The sequence below is a fragment of the Canis aureus genome, chromosome 14 (assembly GCF_053574225.1).
Source record: "Canis aureus isolate CA01 chromosome 14, VMU_Caureus_v.1.0, whole genome shotgun sequence".
Classification (NCBI taxonomy): Eukaryota; Metazoa; Chordata; class Mammalia; order Carnivora; family Canidae; genus Canis; species Canis aureus.
In genome coordinates this window covers 11,673,662-11,700,104 of record NC_135624.1, presented here as the reverse complement: position 1 = coordinate 11,700,104, position 26,443 = coordinate 11,673,662, and the positions used below count along the sequence as shown (strand labels likewise).

At 37.4% G+C, this 26,443-nt stretch overlaps 1 protein-coding gene across 3 annotated transcripts in view; it reads left to right on the top strand.

Moving 5' to 3' along the window:
• Positions 1-26,443, top strand: part of RSPO2 (R-spondin 2) — a 143,677-nt gene that overhangs the window by 90,293 nt on the left and 26,941 nt on the right. For all 3 annotated transcript variants that reach the window (XM_077846963.1, XM_077846962.1, XM_077846964.1), the window contains 2 exons: positions 778-921; positions 2,808-2,996. In XM_077846963.1, the coding sequence (XP_077703089.1) occupies positions 778-921; positions 2,808-2,996 (333 nt within the window). The remainder of the gene's footprint in view (positions 1-777; positions 922-2,807; positions 2,997-26,443) is intronic.

Here is a 26,443-nt window from a genome sequence, read left to right as displayed (position 1 = left end):
CAAACTTGACATAAAAAGCACTTCTTTTTCATAAACCCCAACTAGTGAAATTCTGTTAGTGCGTTATAGAGAAAAGATTGCAGATTTAGAAGGCAATCAGTCTGGAGGCCTTTCAGAACCAGCTCAGCCACTATTAGCTCTGTGACTTTCTCTCAATCTCAGGTTTCTTATTTGAAAAATAGGGATATTACTGCCCACCTTGTAGGGTTATTTTAAAGACTAAATAGAAACGCATGTAAAGCCTTTGGCACATTGTACGTTTTCAAACTAGTGACCTACACTACCCCTCCAGTTTAAGACCCCTTCTGCTGAAGTAAATGCCAGCACTGACCAGCATTAAACAAAATTTTAATTTACTATCCTGAAACAGAAGATACCGATTAGAGTATTCCCATTGTGTTTTTCATTGTAGGCCTTTTGAAGAGCAGAACAGATTTCAATCCCAGCAGCAATGCAATTTGTAGTGGGCGGGTTTTCTTTTCCTTTTTAATCCTTTGTTTTAATCTCATTTGGAGTTGCAAAATTTTCTGAAGGGTCTGATGCTGCCTAGGGCTCTAGGCTGGAATGTTGTCTTAGCCTATTGATGTGGTGAGCTGTTGGAAGAGGTAGGAGTGATTTAGAATGAGATGGCATTAGGAAACAAATGAGTTGAACACATATTTCTCTGACCACTAGAATTTCGATGGAGCTAACCGGTAAATTTGAGTGTTTGTTACTTGCAAAACAAGTAAATTTCTTTGACTGAAATTTTCTTTTTCTCTTAAAAATTATTTTTAGGATGCAGAATAGAAAACTGTGATTCTTGCTTTAGCAAAGACTTTTGTACCAAGTGCAAAGTAGGCTTTTATTTGCATAGAGGCCGTTGCTTTGATGAATGTCCAGATGGTTTTGCACCATTAGATGAAACCATGGAATGTGTGGGTGAGTAGTTTTTCATGTAACTTTCAAACTTTTATTTTAACACCTGTTTCTTGAAAAAATAATGCATGCTGGATATGTTCAACCTAAAAACAAATTGGTTCTCTTGTTGTTAATTAGAACTGAAAATTATTTAAGTTCTTTGCTGACTTGCTGAATTCTTTAGGCGTCAAGACATCAGTAGTCTCCTATTAAATCTTGCTACAAAATTTACTAGATGTATGTTGGCTAGGTTCAAATATTTAAGGGCTGGCATGGTTTTATCATCTGTAATACATACATTTCTTACCTTAATTTATTAGTAACTGTTAGAGAAAAAAATTTGTTTAGAAGAAAAATGAAAATTTCAAGCATTACCAAGAAAGAAAATTTTTGTGCAATATATATTTTGTTGATTGTTGCAAACGTATATTAAGACAATGTTACTTTTACTACACTTAGATATCTAGAATGCATAACTTAATATACATGTATACACTGTTCACGAATAATTAGGAATACACATTTTACGAATTTTGTACTTTTTGAGTGTTTGAAAAACACTTTGATATTTTTATACAACTGATGAAAAGGTAAAGATCTATGAGTATGTGCATTTTGATGAGTGCCTAATATGAATCTAATCTGCAGGTGTAATGGCATTGTCACCACATCCACTTGCACTCCTACCCCTGAATTTTATTTGGCATATATCTGATGTGATCTATAACAGAATTATGTATTATAAATGAAATTTTCCATCTCCATTTCCATATATAGAGACTTAAAAAAAGAGAACTTTTTTCCTGCAGAAATATTGTTGAAATATAGTTAAAATATTTGAAGGTTTGCAGAGAACACATTTAAATGACAGGTTTTGGAAGATGTGTACTTATGTTCCTGTTTATGTATGGGTTCATACGTTCATACCAGTGACACCCTACTAAAGTCACCAGAAGAGAATAGTCAGAATGTTGAATTTGCTTTTGAGATGCAAGACCCACACCCATTACAAATGTTTAGTTGAAACTCTTACAAAATCCTTAAATATAAAAAATTACAAATAGAGTCCTATGCACTTTCCCACGTAAAAAATCTTAAACAGCTTTGAAAAATCTAAGAGTAACCACAATGCCAGCTGAGATCTAAAATGCTGAAGTACCATGCGTGGACTTGGGGCCTGCATCCGTATTTGCCAGTTCAAAGGGGTATTTTAAGGGTGAATTTGGTGAGGAGGTTTAACTTAGCATATTTTGATCCTTTTATTCCCCACCCCAGGGCTTTGGAAGGTAGTGGTATTTCCACTATATAAATTTGCAAAAGGAGGTGCTAAAAGCTTTTACGTAAAAACAAACATTTTCATTATTCTGTATGTTAGTAAATTGAACACCAATAAAAAAAAAACATTTTCAAATATCTGACCATACTTCTAGTAATATAGAGCACCAATTTAGGGAATAAATACATACAGTGGTTTCTAGATATCTATTGAAAGAATTGAGATAACCAGAAAATGCAAAATAAACTCCCTATCCTTTTCACGAAGTACTGACTTCCAAAATAAAACTAACATACTTATGAATTACTATGGGGGCATTCAGAATTAAAATGCAAAATTTTGTCTTCTGTCATGGTTTGAAAAGAGAATCTTCTACAGGCTTTTAGCTGTTGAATCTTTTAAAGACTATATATTTCAGTGTCTTTAGAATAGACCAATAGCATTCCTTCAAAAAAAAAAAAAAAAAAAAAGAATTGAAGTGTCCAAAAGGGGACTACAGGTCTTTGGGGCTGTATGACTTAATTTATCTGATGGGAGGGTGTGTGGAGAAACACAGCTATATAAATTTTATGACAGCGGAGCAAATGGATACCAAATTATTTTTGGTGTTTGTATTTTTTTTCTTTATTAGAAGGATGTGAAGTTGGCCATTGGAGTGAATGGGGAACATGTAGCAGAAATAATCGCACATGTGGATTTAAGTGGGGTCTGGAAACCAGAACACGGCAAATTGTTAAAAAGCCAGCCAAAGACACAATACCATGTCCAACTATCGCCGAATCCAGGAGATGTAAGATGGCCATGAGGCATTGTCCAGGAGGTGAGTTTAGAGAGTTCCTATCATATGTGGGCTGTGTGCTTTCTGAATTCTCCTCCCTAACCACCCTCCGTGTAGAGTATCCACAAAGGAAACCTAAAAAAAACATCAGTGACAGGGTAAAAATTCACACTGTACTTAGAGACAAATGTTTGAATGTAAAGAATATAAAGGTTCATTTTCATGATACCTCAAATGTATCTCATGACAATTGGTTGTGAACTTAGGACAAATGAGCTTTCTAAAGTGAGCTTTCTAGAAGTGTGTGTGTGTGTGTGTGTGTGTGTGTGTTACTGATGTACTATGAAGAGAGTTCTTATGAAATCAGGCCTTTGCAGATGTTGCTCTGAGGGAAGCGGACAACTTTCAGTTGAGAAGAGTTTCGATTAGAAAGGTTTATGAAATCTGTAAAATCATCTGCATCATTACTAGTTGAGGATGACAACTTAAAATAAACTTGCCCAAACACTGGGAGAAATAAATGTTGTCTTAATGTTACCACAATTAGCTGGTTCCCTCTGTTTTGATAATAATTTGTAGAAAACAGCTACTGGTATGTGTGTGTTTATTCATGTCTTTGTAGTAATTGTGCTGATTTGCAGTAATTATTCTGTAATAACAGGATTAGGCCCATTTACAAATTAGGAGAAGCGAACATAGCTCAGGTGCCGGAGGAAGCTGAGTCAGTACAGGGAAATGCAGTTTTTAGCATTGTCATTTGGGTTCTTAAAGCATAATCATTTGTTACCATTTTAACACTAGCGGATGCTACATTGCCAGAAATGAAGTGGGGATTTTTCTGGTGCACAAAATAGAAAAGCAAAAAAGAAAGTGGCGTTTGGAAAATTGCCCTTGAAAATAATCAAGACGTTTGTTTGCCTCCATTCCTGCTGTTGGTGCATAGCTTTTCAGCTCTGTGGCTGTAGCCCAGAAAAGAGAATATCTATCTGCTTAATGGATTTATATTCCCATTATGCTTCCACGTAGAGATATCTATGATCCATGGAGGAAGACAAGACTTTTTAAGACTTGAAGACTCCAGTCGGCTTTTGAGAACTATTAGATCCAGATTCAGAAGCTACTATTAGGAAGGCAGCTTTTCCTCTTGAATTAGTTTTGCTTTTCTTTGCTGGGTCTTTGAAACAAAGTTTTTTTGGGTCTGCTTTTCACTAACAAGGATGGTTTTGTTCAGTTAAACTGAGTATTTTTCAGTCAAAATAAAAGAAAATATTTTCTTACAAAACTAATAAGCCACTTCTTGGATAGCTGAGAGCATTTAACCTGCAACCTTGTGCCTAAAAACAAACCTGATGTATTCAGGTATTGGAAATAAAGACTTTCTTTGTTGTATATTGTTTATGTAACTACCCCCCACCATTCCTCTTCAGCAACGTGGTCCCCCAATTGTGGTTTACGTTAATAGCAAAAATTAACCTGAAAATGCTCCTATAACAAACATGCTTATGTGTAACAAGAACCAGCACATTCCCCTCCCCTCTGAAATTATTTTGACCTAGCCCCAGTCTTGCTTGAGAATTTTGTAGATAACAGCTACATTGTTAACCTATAATGTTAATTGCATTTTTATATTTTTTGCTTCTAGCAACAGTATACTATCTTAATAGAATATAACCTGACACTGTTAGCAATTGAAATTATGTCAAAACAAATGTTTGTGTCATATGCTAATGTCTTTTCTACAAATGAAACATTAATGAACACTTAGTACATACTTAGGTTGTACCAAATACTATTCATTAGGAGAAAGCAGTTATGACCATAATCCCTATATCTACATTTTCAGTTTAATAAATTCAAGTTTTATATAACCTTTAAAGTTAGTAGGTTTAAAAAGTTGAATCAGAATTTTATTGTTTTATGCTTTATAAAAAGGAAACTAAAATAGAATTGTTGATAGAAATGGGAAGTTACTCTCCAATTAAAAAAAAACACTATTATTTACAAAATTGGAAATGAAAAGTAGAAAATTAATTTTGGAACTTGAGCACCAATTGATAAAATTGGCATAACTTCCAGTGGAGTATCCCACCTTGCCTCAGGTGAGAGAAGGGAAAAGTGCCTTTCTTCCATAGGTCATGGTGATTAATGGAAGAATGGAGAAGAAAACCACTTTATCCCATTTTACATCTTGACTTGATTTCAGTGATCTGCTTTGACAAACCATGCAAAAATGTAGTCATAATCAGGTTGGGAATACAGGCATTTTTTCAGACCTTTTCAACATATGTATGGATTTCTCTCCTGTTGGAGCCAATCTTAACCTGATTGCACACAAATGCAGCCTTAACCTCCTTCACACTAAAGCACTGGCACATTAAAATCAGCTGTTTTTGATTACTGGAAGGCATAAGTTAGAGGTCAGAGAAATGGAATAGTCACTAAGTGTATAAGATATTACACTGAAATCTGTTAAAAATGAGACAATAAATGGCAATAAATGGCTATAAGATAAAAACAGTGTAATGCTTTAGCTTATTTTTAAATTATTGCATCCTCATTTGATGTTTTAAAAAAGAAAGAATATCTAGAGATATCTTAAGTCATGAAGTTACTCAGTGTTCATTCCCCAACTTTTCTTTTTGATTAGTTATATTTTTCTTTTATTTCTGATGACATACTTGTAGAATTTTTTAGGATTTTCTGACACTCATTCTTCAGGATTCTAGTCTGGAGATCACAAGATCTGGGGCTCTGCACCCTGTCAACTCATTAATTCTGTTACCCTTGTCAAGTCACTTAACCTCTCTTGGCCTCTATTTCCTCATTTGTAAATTGAGGGCATTGGGGGGACATTTTCTAAGATCCAGTCCAGTTCTAAAAATCCAGTGATTCTAAGACAGATTGCCAAAAGATACGAGCAAGTTCTACGGTTGTCATGTAAGCCCAAGAGCGTTGTTCATGACAGAAGGACTGAATGCTTTTCTAGTAGCTGTACCAGGCATTTGCCAAGCCTTTCACATCTGGCAGCTTTTCACCCCTCCTGCCTCCTCACAGACTAAGCAAGACTCCTTAAATCCGCCTATGACCTGTGGTTTAGCCACAAACATACCAGGAGGCTAGAGAAAGAAAGGGGAGGAGGTCAAAAGAGACTATGATAAAAAGGGGTAAATAGTAAGAGAAAATAAAGAACGAGTGTAGGAAACAAGGGCAGAAAAGAAAGCACGACTCGAAGACCATACTCATTGCTCATACCTGTCTTCCACTCCTTTCACTTCCCCCTGAGGACACTTAATTAATATAATTTTTTCTGTAGGGACTAATTTATTCTGTTAATACACAATCTGGAGATTCAAATGGAAGGGATTTCAAGTCTGGACCATGTTGTACTTTAAAAATACATAAATAGAAATATGCTATTATATATTTAAATGACAAATGGAAGAACAAAATCATGGGAAGCATGGAGTTGGAAGATGTTCATGTACAGGGGAAATTGTTGTCATTGGGTAACTGTAATGTTCAGGACTGGCCAACATAACCTCAACCTGAAATAATCTGCCCCGTGTGTATGGCGTTCCTTGTTATTTTGTAAGATCCCATGACAACTAATTTTAACTTACCAGATCTTGAGCGCTGCTATGTGCTACTCACTGGTCTAGGCATGATACTGCTCAGAGTCTTTACAGACCTTTTTCTAGTGGGAATCATGGCAATAAAGAAGTAGATAAGTTCATAATTTCATGTGGAGATGGGGATTGGCAAGAAATGTAAAACAGGATAATAAACTAGTATAAGATTGGGCTGGAAGTGTATTATTTTATACAGGGTATTCAGGGAAATTGAGGGAATAACATTTGTTCAGAGATCTAAATGAAGGAGACCTTTTGAAGAGCTAAGGAAGCCTTTTTTTTTTTTTTTTTTTTTAGCTATCGATGCAATGGTTGTTAAATGTCCTTGATTCTTCCAAGTTAAATTAAGAAAGAGGAAGGAAGGGATCCCTGGGTGGCGCAGCGGTTTGGCGCCTGCCTTTGGCCCAGGGCGCGATCCTGGAGACTCGGGATCGAATCCCACGTCGGGCTCCCTGCATGGAGCCTGCTTCTCCCTCTGCCTTGTCTCTGCCCCTCTCTCTCTCTCTCTCTCTCTCTGTGACTATCATGAATAAATAAATAAAATCTTTAAAAAAAAAAAAAAAGAGGAAGGAATTACAATCTGGGGAGCCTCTGCCTGGCCCAGGGTGATACATAGCAGGTTTCTAGTGGCAGAGCCAAGAACAGGTTCAATGGCTTGCTGTCTAGGAAACCCAAGTTTTCCCTGTTCCTTGAAATAAAAATCAAAGATAAAGCTAGGGCTGTCCATCAAAGAAGCCAACTTTATTTCCCCTGTAGCCTAGACACATCATCTTACTTTTGTTCTACAAATACTTAAAAAAAAAAAAAAATGATGCCCTGCCATTACCACCACCTCTCAATATCTTCCACCTGATATAAAAACCTACCCCCAAGGTCATTTCCTTAAACACCAAGGCATTGAACCACTGGCTTTGCTTTAATTGAGCTGCCCTTACAAAGACCCTCTTCTTTTATTTTAGTGTCATTGGTTCATTTTGTTGGGGAAAGTGTGACATCCAGATGATTGTTTTCCATCATTAGTGTTTTGGAAGCACCCTCTGGGCTAGCCTCTGAGGTTACCTTGTGTTGAGCAGCACTCTGCCCCCTGGCTCCCTGGAAGGTCTGGGAATTTGAGTCCCACCCCCCACATTTTGGGTGCCCAGCATGGCTCTTCTCTTTCTGACCCAGTCAAGCAATCAGACTGATAGAGTAATTTAGGTGATACTTTGACGCTCAGTTTTCTGTCTCTTTTGCTTGTGGTTGCCTCTGCTCGCCCTGCCGTAGTTATTAGCAACATTATGATGTGATTCTTTAAGCCCTTGTCAGATTTTCTCAGAACTGTGCTAAAAATTTAAACATGGAATCTGCTACTATATACTATTTCAATTTGAAAATAACTCCTTCCTCTTAAGAGACATTTACCTGACCCTCCTCTACTTTGTCTTTAAGTGGCTTTTAGCTTGATAGAAAACAAAAGAAAATACTATTTAGCAACTTAGAAACAATTTCTGCAAACATCTACTTTTTAAAAAGCAATAGTAAAAAGAAAGACCTCTCTAATCTTTGTTGTCAGTACATAAACTGACAGCAACATGTGAACTAGGTATTAGATAATCTAAGTAAAGATGATTGTGGATTGTGCTGGATTGAATGGAGAGCAGGAAATAAGCACATTTGCAGTAGAATCAGGTCAAGAAAATATGCTTTAGACATATGTTCTTTATTTCTGTACATTTTGTTTACATTTGAGTTGCAATTTATGTGGTCTGTTTTATACATGCCAACCTTAAGAGTAGTTTGGAAGAGAGAGGATAAGAGAAAAACCTCTTTTCTTAAGCTTTCAGAGCTGTCAGGAATGTAGGTACTGGAATTATGACATGAAGAAGAAAGCATCTAAAGAGGAAATTCTTGTGTCTCTGTTTGCTGTGCTAAATACTATTTGTGTTAGTCACTTGAAGCAAATTGTACTGGTTCTCCGGTACTCTGGACACATGACCGCTAATAGTCCTGTTTATGGAGATAATGAACTGGGACAGTCACCCACCAGCAGCCACATTTTAAATGTTGATGTATATTTACTGTGTAAAGTTGATATTTAACCAAGATCCACCTGTCTCTAGATGGTTCTCTCAGTAGCCACAGTGTCTAATTCCTGCTTCTGTGGTCTGAGCAATGAGCCTTCAGGCAGTGTCTTGAAAAGTGTTCCTACCCTCTTTGCCCCCCTTCCCATCCCTTTTTAATTCTTTAAATTTGTTTCCTGGAAAGTGGATAAGGCATCATCGTTGGGACTGTTGATACTGGTGATGGTGGTTTTATTTTTGTTGCTTTGTAGCATTGATTTCTTTAGGATTGAGTGATTCTCCTATGGCAGAGGTAAGGGTCTAAGGCAATAAGGGAGCAGGGAAGTGGGCTCTCATGCAGTGTGCATTGGAGATGACAAAAATTTGAGAGGACAAAAGTAAGTATGGTTGTGGACTTAGACATAAACATCTAAGGGGGTGCAAAGCACTGATGACATGGAGTCTGTAAGAAAGGGATAGAAGACCAGCTCTTCCGCTAGTTTCATTTTGAGCCTGTCTGGGTGCCAGCCTTATTTGCCTGAGGGACCAGGGGAGTGAGCAAGTGAAAGAATCCACACCTTTGTTCCGCTCCCCAGCTTCCCATCTGGGATTCTCTACTAGCCTCATTTAATTGCAGTCCAGAGCAGCATGTACTAGTCTGTTTTATGGGTACTTGTAAAAAGGATTTCTCAACTACACATGCCACCGAGGGCCTGTTGTTCTGTGTGTAACAAGGCAAGGACAGGACAATTCCAAAGGGGCCTTTCTCTTAGGAATTTTACACAGCAGTAAGCTACTCTGATCTTAATGTAAAATATATAAAGCAATTTTTACAACACTCTAAAATAAAAACAACTTTAATAGGACACACATGGTGTCAGTGGTTAAGTTTATTTTCCCCCCTTCAAGGGGACTTTTTTTTTCCCCTTATGAGATAAGAAAGCCTGAAGTATAATCCCCTAATGGTTTCTCAGAACAACTTACTTTCCTCACCAGACACCTCACTAGAATCTTTAAATGATGTTGATAAAAAGGGCGCAGGCGGTTTACTCATGGAGATTTCCTGTAAATACTTATCCAGCTACTAGACTGACTTAGAACTGTAGTTGTGGATATCATCCAGGATCGAGAGGCAGAAAGAAAACATTTTAATGGAAATAATGACAGAGTTTTACTAAAATCTCAGCATGACTCATGTTGTCATCATAGAGAAGTGGTTAAGATGATAAAATTACTCTGCGCAATAGTGGGGCAAAAGGTTCAGGTGGCAAAAGTTATTACCATTAATTTAAACTAAAAATGTAAAGGCAGTAGGTTTTGCTTTACAATTGACCTGTTTATATAATACTTGGATCTACTGTTTCTGTGTGTCAGTATTATTTTCTTCTATTTGAGGACTTTGGAAACCAGGAGTAAAATATTTGAACTAGTATAATCAAGAGACATTTGGTAACTGATGTTATGCCCTTATTATTAGTCAAAGGATTTCATAATAACAATGTAAAAATATTTAATAACATGCTAAAACAAAACAAAATTTAAACATCAGGACTAGGAAAAACTTATAACAAGAGCTCAGGACTGATAAAGAAAATAGACCATATGAATCTATGTTGGTTGAAATAATTGAGCCAGAAATTTGGCCTTGGGTTTCCTACCCAAGGCAAAGGGGAAAAGTAAATATGGCCTTTTCTCTCTTAATTTCAAATAAATGATTATAAAATACAAAAGAATTTAATAGTTCCTAGGGGGAAAATCAGTATATATACACATGTATATGCATATTAACATATATACATAAACATATTAATGTGTACACATAGATATATGCATGTGTGTGTATATGAATATATACAGACACACACACAAACATGGGTATTAATTCCAATTTCAAACACATGAAAATACGTATGTGTGTAGGAAGGGGTGGAACTTGTGTCATAGAATTAAAGAGATTAATGATTCTTACAGAAAACATTTCAGTTCCACAGAGACAAACACGAAACAGATTTCTCAAATGAGGAATCATATTCAGAATAATGAAAGGTATGGTGTACAGTGTCTTTATCAATATCCACATCCCTAGTGTATGTTTGCAGAAGACAGGCAGCTTGGGAGTGTTTATTCCTCAATGGAAGCTGAAGGCATAATTGTGAAAGTTGACTATCTAAAGGCCTGGGCAGTATAGAATCAAGATTTGTTGACTTATCAGTTGTATTTGAGTACAATTGTCCAATAGGTTCTTTTAATAAATATTGAATACATTTAGAACTTCATGTGGAATACTCCACATGGTGTGTGGAGGACCTAGAAAACGTGTAGTTGTTTTGAGGGTCAGTTATCCTTTGAACTTGCCAATAACTGTGGTGTCTTTTCTATATAGTAAGGTGTTCTTAAGTAAGTTCGGGAGTTGCAGGCACTCCTGGCTGACTCAGTTAAGTGTCCGACTTGGTTTCAGCTGGGGTTGTGATCTCAGGGTCATGATCTCGGGTTCCTGAGATGGAGCCCCAGTTCAGGCTCCACACTCAGCAGGGAGTCTGCTTGAGATTCTCTCTCCCTGCGCACATCACCCTCCCCTCTACCCCCGCCCAACTTGTGTGTGCTCATTTGTTGGATCTCTCTCTCTCTCTAAGTCTTTAAAAATCAGGAGTTGTATATTTAGACGAGTTATTTATTTCCGGTGATTATCTCAAGTCTTGCACTAATATTTTTAATAACCCATTTTGGTTTTTGTTTCTTTAAGGCTGGCCTTCAATTATTTTAATTTGTTAAAACTATTTGATATGAGAGAACCACATAGATTTGAAGTAAATGCTTACTGAGTGTAGCTGAGTTTATTAAAATATGTTGTCATGAGAAACGAGCAGGATGAGAGTGATACAATCAAGAGTTTATAGTCTCCTTAAGGAAGGAGAAAAATGCACATTACAAAATAACGAAAGAAGCAAAGTTAAATTTGTAAATGTAAGCATTGTTACAGGCTCTGATATTATAGAAAATAGCATTTTTAGCTGTTGTGGCCAGGAAATGCTTCCTGAAGAACAAAATTAAAATTTTATTAAAAGGAGGTGGGTGGGAAATATGTTTTCTTTCTTTCTTTTCTTTCTTTCTTTCTTTCTTTCTTTCTTTCTTTCTTTCTTCCTTTCTTTCTTCCTTTCTTCCTTTCTTCCTTTCTTCCTTTCTTCCTTTCTTCCTTTCTTCCTTTCTTTCTTCCTTTCTTTCTTCCTTTCTTTCTTCCTTTCTTTCTTCCTTTCTTTCTTCCTTTCTTTCTTCCTTTCTTTCTTCCTTTCTTTCTTCCTTTCTTTCTTCCTTTCTTTCTTTCTTTCTTCCTTTCTTTCTTCCTTTCTTTCCTTTCTTTCTTCCTTTCTTTCTTCCTTCTTTCCTTCCTTCCTTCCTTCCTTCCTTCCTTCCTTCCTTCCTTCCTTTCTTTCATCATTTTAAATTTTTTTTTTAATTTTTTATTTATTTATGATAGGCACACAGTGAGAGAGAGAGAGAGAGGCAGAGACACAGGCAGAGGGAGAAGCAGGCTCCATGCACCGGAAGCCCGACGTGGGATTCGATCCCGGGTCTCCAGGATCGCGCCCTGGGCCAAAGGCAGGCGCCAAACCGCTGCGCCACCCAGGGATCCCTCTTTCATCATTTTAGACTGGGAGAACATTGTGGGGGAAAGATGCAGATGCCAGTGTCCCTGTTGTGTCAGAGAGAGGGTGAGCAAAAGAGCCTGGCTGTAGCAGAGTTTGTTAGGGGCAGTTACAAAAACTCCCAGCAAAAATATAAATTGCATACAGATGGCAAAAGTGCTTCTGTGAAGAGGACAGGATGTTTCATTTTACCTAGCACACAGTGGAGAGCCAGAGCCACAGGGCAGTTGAGCCTCCAAGTGTATCTTAGCGGAATTTCGGTTGAACATGGAAGTGGCTGAGGTTGTGTTGGTGACATGGAAGTAAGTAGACTTTACATCCCAAATTTGGGGCAGAGTGTTAAGCAGAGTCTGAGTTTGGGAGAATTACCAGAGAATACTTATGGGTTCTGATGTTTATGCATTTTTCTGTTATGCTTGCTTTTCTAAAGAGAGCAGGATTTTGTCTTGCTGTGACCCTTATCTTTTTCTGCCAACTTTTTAAGCCAAGCCATTCCCCCAGTTTGTATTAGTGCAGTTTATTTTTGTAAAAATCTAGGCGCATTCTGCATTCACCCTAACCAAACTATATTTACTTTCTAACTGCTACTTTCATTTACCATTTACCAAGACCCTTAGATGTGTTATTCCCTATTTTCAAGCTTGTGATGTTAAACTTCTGATAGATTTCCCTTACAAGCCAGCTTCAAATACTCTGAAAATTTAGAATATACCCATTAAATTAATTAAATATTATTCAAATCAAAGATGAAAATGTTCCTTCAAGCCCTAATTTCAGTTATATAATCTAAGGTGGTTTTATCTAGCATGTTGTTTACTAGCCGCTTTGTGTTGGGTTGAGAAGGATTCTGAGTTAGATTCTGGGTTCAGGAGAAAACTACATAGTTACCAATTGGTGATGTTTGCAGGCGTAGAAAGCAGTGCATCCCATATTCTCCCTAATTCTAATCATTTGAGTCCTCCTGCTCTTGGCTTTCTCCTCCCTTCTCTCCACTGCCCCTCCCCCAACATACGCTTGGCTGTCTTTGACAAAGATTCATCTAACTTCTATTTTATGCCTGAAGTGATGTCAGGATTGTATATTGGTTGGGACGGGGAAACAGTATGGAAAAATAGAGGAAAGAGTTTTAAATTTGATACATCCTGGTTTTTATCACTTACTTGTTGAATGATATTGGTTAAATTACTTTATCTCTCGAAGCTGAGACTTAACGAAATGGGGATGTTATGTCATAGGATCATTTTAAGGGAGTAAATAAGCATATATGCAAATAGGTTTTATTCTACATTTTATTGTAATTCTGTTAATGCTATATTTTTCATTCTTCCCATGGCTGGATTACTCTTGCCTCTTCTCTTTCCTTTGATTTCTGCCCATCTGCTAGCTTCAGCTGTCATTCAGATGTGAAATTATCTTCCATTTGTGCCCCAATCACACCAGTTTGGCTGTTGGTGGGCAGCTTTCTCTAGATATTTTGCCAGCATGTCAAACTAAGCATAACTAAAACATACCTTGTTGTCTTTCTAAAACCTTATTCCCCCCCGGGATGGTTATCCTTCCTAAAGGTATCTCTAACTTTCCAGTTACCCAGGCTCTCGGCCTTCTGTTTCTCTTCTTTACATTCAGATAAATTAGGACCCAGATCTTTCCTCAAGCACCTGAAAGTATGCAAACTTGAAAAATTTACTTAATCTAAGCTTCAGAATTTGTATTATGGGGATAAATAGCAGATACCTGCTTCATAGGATTGTCATGAGGATTAAATATCATCATTTAAAACCACTGAGGATCAGAAAATGTAGAATGTTACTTATTTGATTAATAACCACCCACCCACCCACCTCTTTTTCTCCACTTTCCATTCATTGTGGTCTCCACTTAAGGCCTTTTTATTTCTGTAGAAGATTGCAAGAGCCTTTTTGTGGGCAGAGAGTACAGGTTAACTTCTATTCCAGCTAATATATGTGGGAGCACATTCTAAGCTGAACTTATTCCTCATTTACAGTCCAATCTAGGTGATAAGATGGAAACATTAATCTCTAAAAATGGCTAGGACAGCCATTGTGTATCCGTATGAGCCTAGGACTAGTGCAGAGCAAGCCTCCAGTGTTGCAAAGGAGGAAGTTTTCAGGCGGACTTGGGCCGGTTAATGCTAGCTGAGGGGACAAAACTTCAGAATACAGACCTGGAATTAGGAGAGGATTTGAAGAAGTAAAAATGAGTCAAGGGTGAAGGAGGGAGAAGATGAGCAAAAGTGTGACAAAATTGGTTTGTGTATAGGCAAATTTTTTTAAAGATTTTTATTTATTAATGAGAGACACAGAGAAAGGCAGAGACACAGGCAGAGGGAGAAGCAGGCTCCATGCAGGGAGCCTGACGTGGGACTCGATCCTGGGACTCTGGGATCATGCCCTGAGTCGAAGTCAGATGCTCAACCACTAAGCCACCCAGGCATCCTTGGGCACATATATAAATATATGTGACAAATATATAAATATATATAATCACATATATAAATATATATATAAATGAGAATATACATATATATATACAAAGAGAGAGAATCTGTTGAAACAACACACGTATTAGGAAGCAAAAGGAAAAAATTGGGGCAGAAGGTAGAGAGACAAGGAGAAGGAATGAGCTCAGCAGATACTTCAAAATCAGTAAGAGTAGATTGCCAAATTAAGTCTCGTGGATTTGACTGGTGCCAGAAGAATATGAGACTGACTGAAAAATTATCACAAGGAAGAGGAAATCTCTGTCCATTTGTGGGGATTCAATTATAAATGCAAGCTGGGTAAGTGAGTATTCAAAAAGAAACCAAAGCACGGGTGTAACATAGGATACATAGTTTATAATATCTAGCCACCTGAGTCATAAGGTAATGAGCCCAAAATTAGGAACATGGGTACAGATGTTTAACAAAGTCAGTGATGTGTTTTGCAGCACTGTGCTTAAAGATACATTTGCTTTGGAAATTTAATTTTTTTTAAGTTTTATTTATTTATTCACGAGAGGCACGCAGAGGCAGAGACATAGGCAGAAGGAGAAGCAGGCTCCCTGTAGGAGCTGGACCTACAGCAGGAGTCAGTCCCAGGACCCCAGGATCATGCCATTAAGCCAAAGGCAGATGCTCAAGCACTGGGCCACCCAGGTGTCCTAGAAATTCAATTTCTTGAACCTATTTATAACAGTAATTTAATCTTGAGGAAACTTCTAGAAGGAAAGAAGCTCTAGACCTAGAGTGGTCAAACTCGGTTCCTTGCAGGGGAAAACAAGGACCCTTGTGCGGTTGACCCTTGAACAGTGCAAGGGTTGGGGCACTGACCCTCGATGTAGTCAAAACTCCCTTCCTTTACGTGTGTGAAGCTGGGGTGCAGAGGTGCCCAGTGAATTACCCAGACTCATGGTAAATGGTAGAGGCAAAGCTTGATTCTTGCTTAAACATCAACCTTGGAGCTCTTTTCTCCCACACGGCCTCTTTATCTCTCAGCCTACAGTAATTTCTGGGAATTCCTCAGAGGTAATACAACTAGGACTGTTCATGTTATCACATAGACATCCTCCATGTGACTGGCCTTAACATTTTTGCAATATTTTCTCTTGGAATGGTAGTATAACAGCATGGATTGAATTCAACAATATATCTACTGTTTGCAGGGGACTCTGTAAAACACAATGATGGTCCAATGAAAACAAAAAATCTCTCCAGCTAATTTATAGTCTTTCTTTCTTTTCTTTTTCTTTTCTTTTTTCTTTTCTTTCTTTTTTTTCTTTCTTTCTCTTTCTTTTTTTTTTTTTTTTACGATTTTATTCATGAGAGACACAGAGAGGCAGCGACATAGGCAGAGGGGAGAAGCAAGCTCCCTCTGGGGATCCTAGGACTCTGGGATCACGACCTGAGCCAAGGGCAGACAGTCAACCACTGAGCCACCCAAGCATCCCTAATTTATAGTTTTTCATTGGGATTTACAAACTACCTACATTTAAAATGGTATAAGGTGAGTAAGCACATGATATGCTCTGAGCAAAACTTTATTTCATCTTGCGCTGCCTGTTTAACATTTTGTTCAGTAGGTATTCTCTTGTTTCTGGGAGACAGTTCTGGAAGGTCTCATACCTTTTCTGCTCACTTTTGGCGATACGGTTCTATGATCACTTCTAGTCATTGATGTCATCTTACTTTAGTTATTAGAATGTCTAGTCGGAGATAACCACAATTAGAAACTTGAATTAGTAATAATTGGACTATAAATAGAAAATGTACAACAGACTTTGGCTGATATGAAGTCTATTTTCCAAAATACCTGTGGATAGAAAAATCCATTTTCTAAACCACCTCTTTCCTGAAGATTATAAATTAAATGACCCTCTGATGAAATGGTAAAACAACAAAATGGAAGATGTATATCATGTAGACTTTCATCTCTCTCTCTCTCTCTCTCTCTTCGTTTCATTTTACATCCAAGCTATGGAGAAGGAAACCATATGCCTCTGTCTTGTGTGTATGCAAAGATTTCTTGTAGTATTCTTGTATTTTCATGTTGGGAATGGTATTGCTAACTTGAGTAATTTAAAGTAATTTCTGCCTCAAATGTCAAGTGTCTGTTGCATTTCAGATCTTCCTCTATTTGGTATAATTGTCAACTCTAAGTGCACAGATTGACCTAATACAGTCATCAAGTATGCTTTGAATTAAGAGTTATTTGGCTAGCTTCTGTAGCACTGTTTGAAGCAGTGCACTCTATTGCTGTTACCAGTTTGCCTCTCCTTTATCAGAAACAGAAGACTTGTATATCCCAAGAACCACTACATGAAACTTTCCACCAGGTGGATGACATGTGAGCGTATCTAGTTGCAAAACTGTACCATTGCTAGTAGCCTAATTTGAACCATTCCTTTTATAATAGCTTATATTTATTAAGAACTTGCTTAAAGGAGTTCAAACAAGGGTGGTGACCTCTTAAGCACCCATATTTAAAAACTTAAAAAAAAAAACCCATGTAGCCCTCAAATTGCCCATCTTTTATGCAACTTTTAGTACTTAGAGTAACAAATGATTCCACAATCAGTATTATGCAATGAATGCATAAAGATTGAAAATTCGAAATATGTGGTCATTTGTTCCCTTTATATACATTTGCACATGACTGTGTGTGTGTGTGAGAGAGAGAGAGAGTTGGGAATAGGGGGATGAGAATTAGTAGTTTCAGCAGTGCATTTAGGGAAATGTTCAATGTTGTGCTAGGCATTTTGTTTGACAGTTGTCACATTGTTTTCATTGTCTCTCCACTTTTGTTTATTTCCCTGCTTCTTAAGCAGCCTGATGAAATCTCATCAACTAACTGGGATTGAATTTTGATGAGTGCCAAGTTGCTTTGATGAAATCTAGTGTAATTATGTTAAACCCGACTTTTTTGGCTTTAATGCTGGCATTTTCCATATTGAGAAAATTAGTGCATTTGTCCGCTACTGGAGATAGAAGCCCAGTAAGAAACAAAGATAGCTCAAATACAAAAAGCAAACACAATTTAAGTTCATTTTATACCTTTGTTTCAAAACTAGCTTGTCCATGCATTCAAACTTTTTATGTTTCAGCATCTGTTCCTTTGAACAACAACGAAATCAGAATTAGCTATTAGCCAAAACTACCCTCATCCATGAACTAGAAAAAGGAAATATATATAGTTCCTGGTGACCGGGGGGGAGGGGGGGGAACTTTGTGTCTTATTATCTGGATTTTTCAGGGAGGAGGAGGGTAGGACAAAAAGATCTTAGTATTTTAAATACAAAATATTTTTTTCATTTATCAACAAAGGAAAAAAGTAAGTTTTTAAATTGTACTTCCTAGTGTTACTTCAGGCTACAAATCTAGTACTCTACACAGAGTCAAAGAATTTTAGAATCTTAAGACTCAAATTTAAATCTGAATTTGATACGATGTAGAGGAAATTAAACTTTGACATTTTATATAATTAGGTAATAATGTATCTCTTAGGAGATCGTTATGATGTCAGAATTTCAAGAGGTTTGGGCATTAGGTACATGGTACTAGCAATAGGGTTTTCAGAATGTTCACGTAGGCTGAAAAAAGACCTTTAACTGCTCAGCCAGTACGTTTTCCCCTCTTAACAAGAGGCCAGCCACCTTCTGTCACCAGCGCTTTTAAAGCTGGATCTAGAATTGGAAGAGACATCCCGCTTTTATTCAGTAATCATGAACAGCCCAGCCACTCTGGACAGTTCTTGGGGAGAGAGGGCTATTCTGGGGATGCTTTGAGATTATTCTGTTTTTTTTTTTTTTTTTTTTTTTTTTTTTTGGTTTGAGTTGTTCCCTAAGTTACTCTTGAGTTCTGACCTCTAAAGGCTGGCACAAAACATCCCTAGTTTAAAACTCTTACAGATGGTGACAACTTAATCGAAGTCAGATAATTGGTGGCAGGTCATTGAAGGCAGTTCTGTCCCTGGGAGAAAGTTATATATATTACATTTCTTAAACATTCTGTGTTTTGTGCCTTTACATTACTGAATTCAAATGTCTTTTCCATTTTGTATTTTTTCCTTGGTCAGTTTTCATGGGCATAATTTACCAGATTAACTCATCACTAACTTAAAGAGTTCACTTCTTTACTACATTGTTTATTGAGTGTTCAATTAAGGACTACTTTAGAATTACAGCATTACTGAGTTCTGCAAACTGTAAAACCAAGCAGGTTTCTGTGTGTGAACAGAATGGGGTCAATAAAATACCAACTCCTCACTGGTTAGGTTGTGTTTTGATGCCCATAACCACTGGAAATGAACATTGTCAGGGTGGTATCTATGATGATGTAAGTTTAACTGTATTTTATGTTTTTAGTAATTCATGAAATATCTGCCAGGGGCTATCTTAATGGATTTTACAGATGAAGCCCCAAAACACAAAAAATGGTCTGTTATACTATGTAGAGACAACGTTTGCACAAATGACTTCAGCATCTACTTGTTATAGTGGTGTGTCTGTGTGTATGTTCACTTATTAGGCTCTTGGAGCTGCTAGATTATGTCATCATCATAATCTAGACCAAAGATCTGGCAAGACTTTTTGTACACCAAAGTTCCTAGACTTTTATGCAGATTGATTTAGAGTAAGGCTACCACAGAAGATAATTTCTAGATAAAGAATGTAGGAGAGTGGCTTCCAACAACTCTGTTCTCAGCTTCCTTTTTGGATTCTGACCATGAGCTGTGTCACAGCCCCAGATGAATTGCAATGGTTATTCCAGGGTCTGGCTGTAATTGTTGTCTTTTTGGTATAAGGATTCCCTATCCACTGTCTTGAGAAGAACTGAAAAAATTCACATTTTCTGCTAAGATGCATGGCTTTTCATTATAATAGGGCATTTTACAAACCAGGAGCCATGATGAAGAAGGGACTTAAGATTTGAAAAAGTTTAAAAGCCACTGAAATGAAAGCAAGAACCAAAGGCAGGGGATACAGACACCATAAAAGAAGCATTCGTGTCACTTGCTTGAGAAATTCATCAAGGATCATATATTAAGGCTTTAAAAAAATTCAGAAAGGAGTTGTGATTGGTTTCCTCAATGGCTGAAACAGTTCAGTGAATTTGATTGATTCTTATTTCATCTATTTGGCAAAACTTTTCAAATTGCTTTTTCTATAGGTATAAATTTTCTTTCAAAATTGTGCTTGCTTGCTTCAGATTTCCAAGTTCTGTAAAAAAAACAAACTTTTTTTTACTGTCTTGAGTGTAGTTGACAGTCTTATATTAGTTTTACATGTATAACATACTGTTCAAACAGCTCTGTACATTACACTGTGCTCATCACAAGTGTAGCTACCAACTTTCACCGTATGATGCTATTACAATAGTATTGAATATATTTCTTATATAATGCCTTTTATTCCAGGGACTTACTCATTTGGTAACTGGAAGCCAGTATTTTTAAAAAGAAAATTACACGTATTTAAAGTATATAGACTCCTTTTTATTTGGAATCCTGCATCTCCATTGTTCGCTTGACCCTACTTCAGGGAGAGATTTGCTGAGGCCAATCCTGAATGACTTTGGGCCAAGATGCTATGAGCAAGACATCCAATGTGCAGACACTGAAAGTTGAAGCTTTTCCTAAGAGAAACAGACCATTTGACTTTTTAATTAGAAAACTGCTCAAATCCACACCTCCATGTCATCTCTTGAGGCTCCTAAACCAGAAACTAGGGTATCTTTACTAGTGTTTTCCTTTTTTAAAACATGCAATAAAATGTAGAACCATAGCCAGGGGAGAGATGAAAGGCTAAGGGGGTGTGTCTCAAGGGATTGATAACAGGATTAGAACTTTGTAGAAATCATTTGCATTTCTGGCTAGCATCTGTTACAAAACACACATACTTAACTTGGATGGAGCTATGAAACCTGGTGTTTTACATTTCAAGTTCCTTTTAGGCAAAATCCAACACCATATCTACTAAGCAAAAATGACCAGCTCTGTGCAAATTTAAGAACTAGCCCCAAACTACAGGAAGTAGTAGACTAGCCCAGGAGGAAATCCACTTGGGGCAAAGCCCTCTTTAGTCATTTCAGTGGCAAAAAAAGCAAGACTTCCATTGAAGATGATGTTACAATGGTGAAATCTAAAGCTTCTCAGATGGCTACAAACTAAAACGTTGAGGAAGCTGTGTTCTCCGTTGGCTTATAGGATGTCAGTTTGGATCTTTTGGTAGCAGAGCTGTCCGTAAAGTTGGCTCTGGTTCAAAGATGATATTAAGCAATTATAGTTTTTTTAAGACAGATGCTTTTTAATGGAAAACACATAAAATCATTTTGTTTGTAAAATAGCCACAGAAAAATCAAGGATTGGTTTTACTACCAAGCTTGTAGCACACACTGGACACTGAGTTCTTTTTCTTTCTATGTTAATAGAATGTGGGCAAAGTATTTAGCATGTAACCTAATTGACATCTTTTCCTTCATGTTCATGATGGCTGGGCAGGTGCTTCATGGGGATCACTAACACAAAGATTAGAGAAAGTTTTCAAAATGCTGCTACTTTCAACATTTCACAGGATATGCTTGCAAACTTCTCCATTTTGAGCGATTGAACAACAAAGCAGAGGCAAAGGCACAGAGACAGCCTCAATGTGAATGCTAATTTAATTAAAATTGCTGTCCTGTGTGTCTCATAATGAATTTCTTAATCATTGTGCCATTCAGTCTGATAACTTTTTCAGTTACCCCTCCCCCCCCCAAATACACAAGGTTTGTGATGGATCAGCTGTACTACCGGGCCATCCAATGTATTCAATTTTGGAAGCAAACACTTCATGGTTGTTTAAAAATCCAGAGTATTCACATGGGGAAAGTGTGGGAGGTTTCAAGTTTCTGAAACATTCTGCAGAAAATGAAGTGATAACAATTCCTGCCGGTGGCCATATGACTCAATCATAACTGGAAGAAAAAAAAAATGTTTAGGCTTGGCCGGAGTTAATAAGCCAGAGTTACAGTTTTATTTTTGCTTGCAAACATGTTTCCTTTCTCCATGACCCCTTTCCTCATCTTTTGTAGACATGTTGGGCTTTCCAGAGACCTGACTTCAGTCTTGGGAGTGATGTTCAGTTTGTATTTTGTGCTGATTCAAGGCTTTGTTTTCATCTCCACGCCCCCCCCCCCCCCCCCCGGTCATTAAGAACACTGTACCAGTATAAACTCAAATCTGTCACCATAGTCCACTGTCAGCCTGTGCAGTGACAAAACATGGGCAGTGTTTGAGGTGTAGGCAGTCAGAGGTGGATACTTGGAAGTTTCTCATTTCAATTCCACAACCTACTGCCTCAATTCATCAAAATTCGTTACTCTCAAGGATTGCAGGGATACATTTGGCACCAACATGTGCTGACATGAGCTTTTGTGGTGGTTAAATTCCTTCTCAGCTTGGCTGGCCAGATCTTTATTTTATTTTGGTCTATAGGCACATCTGTCACCTGTCTCTTCAGAGGTTATATGCCTCTGGGGAAGGACTCCTTTTTCCTGAACCTATGCTTCATGTTTAGCTTCCAAATACTTTTCACATTTCTATAGCCACCATCAGGTGAGCCACCCAATTTTTAATCCATTGGTTTGATGGGCTGGGGAGTTATGACCTGTTTTATTGTATTTATTTATTTTCACTAAGTGGGTGGGATATTGTAGCTTTAATAAATGACCTTTTGTGCTGATAGTGTTGTGGGCAGAGAGTCTGTGTATTTTGAAAAGAAAACCTTTCATTTCAATATGTTAAGTAATTCTGCAGGAATTTATAAATGAAAGGTTTAAGATAATGTGTTTTAAGGAGGCATTTGCCTAGGAAACTGGGGGATAGTTGTAAATTGTCCCAAGATGAAATTATTTGAATGTTCATGGGTTAAATAATTTCTTAATATTTTTGAGCTCTGAATTCATAAAGGCTTTAAACAGAAGCAAAATATTTGAATTAATACACATGCCAAGAAATGTAGCAAAACCAAAATTTTTATCTGTGACAATAAAACTCCCAAGCCTTAGTAAATGTTTTCTCCTTCTGACTTGAAATTTAAACCATAAATGACACTAAATTTTAATGTTATAAGAATGTCGTTTAATATAGCACTACAATTTCAAGTATCCTATTGTGGACAGGTTCAGGATTCTAGAAATATCAGTCTTTATAACCTCAATCATATTCCCTCTGTATATGTGTGTATGACCAAATGTATATTTTCTTAACTGGTCTGCTGACTATATGGGGGAGGAGTGCTCCCTGTAATATGGACAAATGCATTTGGTGAAATACCCAGTTATTAAACGGCGTGGTGAGAATAATGTTACAGAAAGGTTATAATGTAGATTTGCCAAGTTTAGATATCTAGGAGTAAATATTTTGGTGTCTCACTGTGGATTGCCTTCGTTCCTTGATGACTTGGCATCTCCAGTTGATGAGAGCCTGTTCCAACCTTGATGCCACCACACCTGGGACTCCGTTGCTGGCACTTGCTCCATCTGTTTCTATTTTTCTCATCCCTCAAATGATGGAAGATAGGAATAGCAATGGAGTGAAGGAGCAAACGCTTTCCAGTTGAGCAGTCCAGATGATCTTTCCTGGGCTGCTACTCATTAACTGTTTGCCCTTACACACATCGCTGATACTGTTGTTCTTTTCTGTAAAGTGAGGCCAACGACAGAATCTACCTTTCAGGCTTGTGAGGGGTGTAGGACAGTGCCGGGGGTCTGGGCCAGGGGTCCGCCCATAATGCACATTTCCTGTGTGCTCTGGCTGCTTGTGTGAGCGCATCAACTCCCTCAGCTGCCCTGGAAGGCTTGCTAGGACACTAGAGCTCTTCGGGTTCCAGAAGGTAGTAGTGTTGTTCCAGGTTCCTAGCTCTTTCTGTTAAACATGTAAACCTAGGTACTTTATTCATGAGGCACAAGGGCCACTCACTCTGCCATTCAGTAGAGCGCCATTCTGTGGACCTGGCACATCAGTCCTGTGCCCTTTTGTCTTCTGATTCTTGCCACTTGCTTGGGTTACTGCCCCCACTTGCTTGGGCATATGTCTCTAATTCCCGTTTCTGGAGACCTGGTCATGGTTTCCACAAATCTTGATAATCCTCCTGGGGTGGAGGGAAAAAGACTTCTCACAAATGCAGGACCTAATAGGAAGCCATAAGATTGTAAGACTTAGAAGGTGAATGAATATTTAGATTACATCTATTTTGGGCCTTATCTTGTGATGGGTATTTTTTTTGTATTATTAATGTATATTTTCTGAAATAAGCTTTAAAGTTATTAAAGATTTACCATAGTATAAAATTTTTGTACATCTGAACATTTTTAGGCATATTCAAATCTGAGTATTGTATAAAATATATATTATATACATATAATCTTATAGTATATGTAAATATGTATATTTTATGGAAATGAGAAGATGCTTTCCATGTAATAAGCCTATGATCTTTTTTACATGCCTAAATCAAAAGTCATTTATTAAAGCACTTGGGACACCTGGGTGGCTCAGTGGTTGAGCATCTGCCTGTGGCTCAGGTCATGATCGCCAGGCCCTGGGATCGAATCCAGCATCAGGCTCCTAGTAGGGAACCTACTTCTCACTCTGCCTATGTCTCTGCCTCTCTCTCTCTCTCTGTGTCTCTCATGAAGAAATAAATAAAATCTTAAAAAAAATAAAGCTGAACATTTAAGATTTTCCTGCATTGGGGAAGAGTTATTTCTTTTTCTTAGTAAGGCTCCTGAGCAAAAAGGATCAGGTTGGAAAAATCAATAGCATTCCTAGTCATAAGTATCAGCCAACTAAAAAATGTAGTAAATGTATTAAACAGAAAAAATAAACTGGAAGTCACCAAGATATTAATAGTGGTTGTTTCCTGATGGTGAAATTAAGGTTTATGACAGGAAGGACTATCACACTGTTCAATCTGCAGTGTTTAATAGTCCGTTGAATAGAAGTAGGTAGTTGGTATCTGAAAGAATGAGGATGTGTGAAAACGTGCTTCCTTTGTACTTTAAAATTTTGTGTAATTAACCTTGTACTACTATAATAAATTCTGAAATTATTTTATAAGAAAATATTTTTGTGATTATCATTATGAATATAATCTGTATTTTAGATTATTTTCTTAGGATAGAGTAAGTAGGGATCCTTGGGTGGCGCAGCGGTTTAGTGCCTGCCTTTGGCCTGGGGCGTGATTCTGGAGACCCGGGATCGAATCCCACATCGGGCTCCCAGTGCATGGAGCCTGCTTCTCCCTCTACCTATGTCTCTGCCTCTCTCTCTCTCTCTGTGTGACTATCATTAAAAAAAAAAAAAAAAAAAAAGGATAGAGTAAGTAGTTGAATTACTGCATAAAAGAATATGAAATTTTTGGCCAAAATTTATGTTGCCAAATGGCTTTCCAAAGGACTTTTATGTGTCCTGTGCTACTAGCAAAGTGTATCAGCCTTATCACACCTTGCCAGACTGTTTTATATTTTAAAGCATAATTTTATTATGTTTTTAAAAACACTTCATCTGTTTTCAGTTGTATTTATTTGTTTATTAATGAGGGGTTCCCTCTTCCATTTCTTTGCCAGTTTCATTTCCTCTTTTCTGAAAGGTCTTTGTAACCTTTGCTTATGATAGGCAGAGTGCATATTCCTTTAAAAGCTTAGGAAAATAGGAATATTAGAAATTATGTGGTGATTTTATTTTTTAAGATGATGGTCCAAGAATTCCGCAATGGCAAAGAGTTTTGAAATTATCACAGTTGGATACTTATGACTACATTATCAGGTCCAAGTATAAGGTCTTTAATTTTTAGATGGATTGAAATGAGTACAAAGTTGCACTAAAAATGCTGAATTTATAACCTGTTGTATTGTACAATGATAGTTTTAACTTCTGTTCTAAGCTTTTGGAGTCTTGAGTGGCGCCAGCTAAGACAAATAGAGTTAAGGTCCTGTTAGCTTCTTTTTGAAAAATTGTTTTACGAAAATGAGTTTTAAAACATTCCTTTGAGGTAAAACTTGGCATATGTATTCCTCCAGAAAACTGTTCATGAGATTCAACATTTTTTTTTAGAGTTGTTAATGTGGTACTTAAGTTTTTTACATAAATATATATCTTTTACATGGGTGATAAATTTGAGACCAGTATTTTTATGAGTATGGAAGTAAATGAGAGAGAATGAGTAATTTAAATACATGTATATTTCATGTAAGTATATATGCAATTCTTTGGCCAATGCTTTTCAGAAGTTGATTATTTTATGTGAGCTTATATTTACTTTTATAGCAGGACCAACATGTGTATGGAGTAGGCTGTAATACTGGAAATGTTATGCCGTCTGATTTTTCTTATTGATAGCGACGTGGTTCATACACACTCCGTGTTGGCTCAGAGAGGTGTATGTACGTCTAAGTGAAGAAGCCATTAGCAGTGTTCACAAGGAGGCTGCATCCTGGCTGTCTTTCTATGCCTGAACGACACACAGGGGCTTGGGAAGGGAATCTGCAACTCAGCCTCATCACCTCCAAGCTGATTGAGTGTCGGGCTGAGGCAATCAGACTGTGAGGACAGGTGTCCTCACAAGCATAGCTAATTCCTCAGCCCTGCTTCAGGATCCCGTTACCTCTCTCTCATTTGGCACAGCTGGTGTCTCTGACC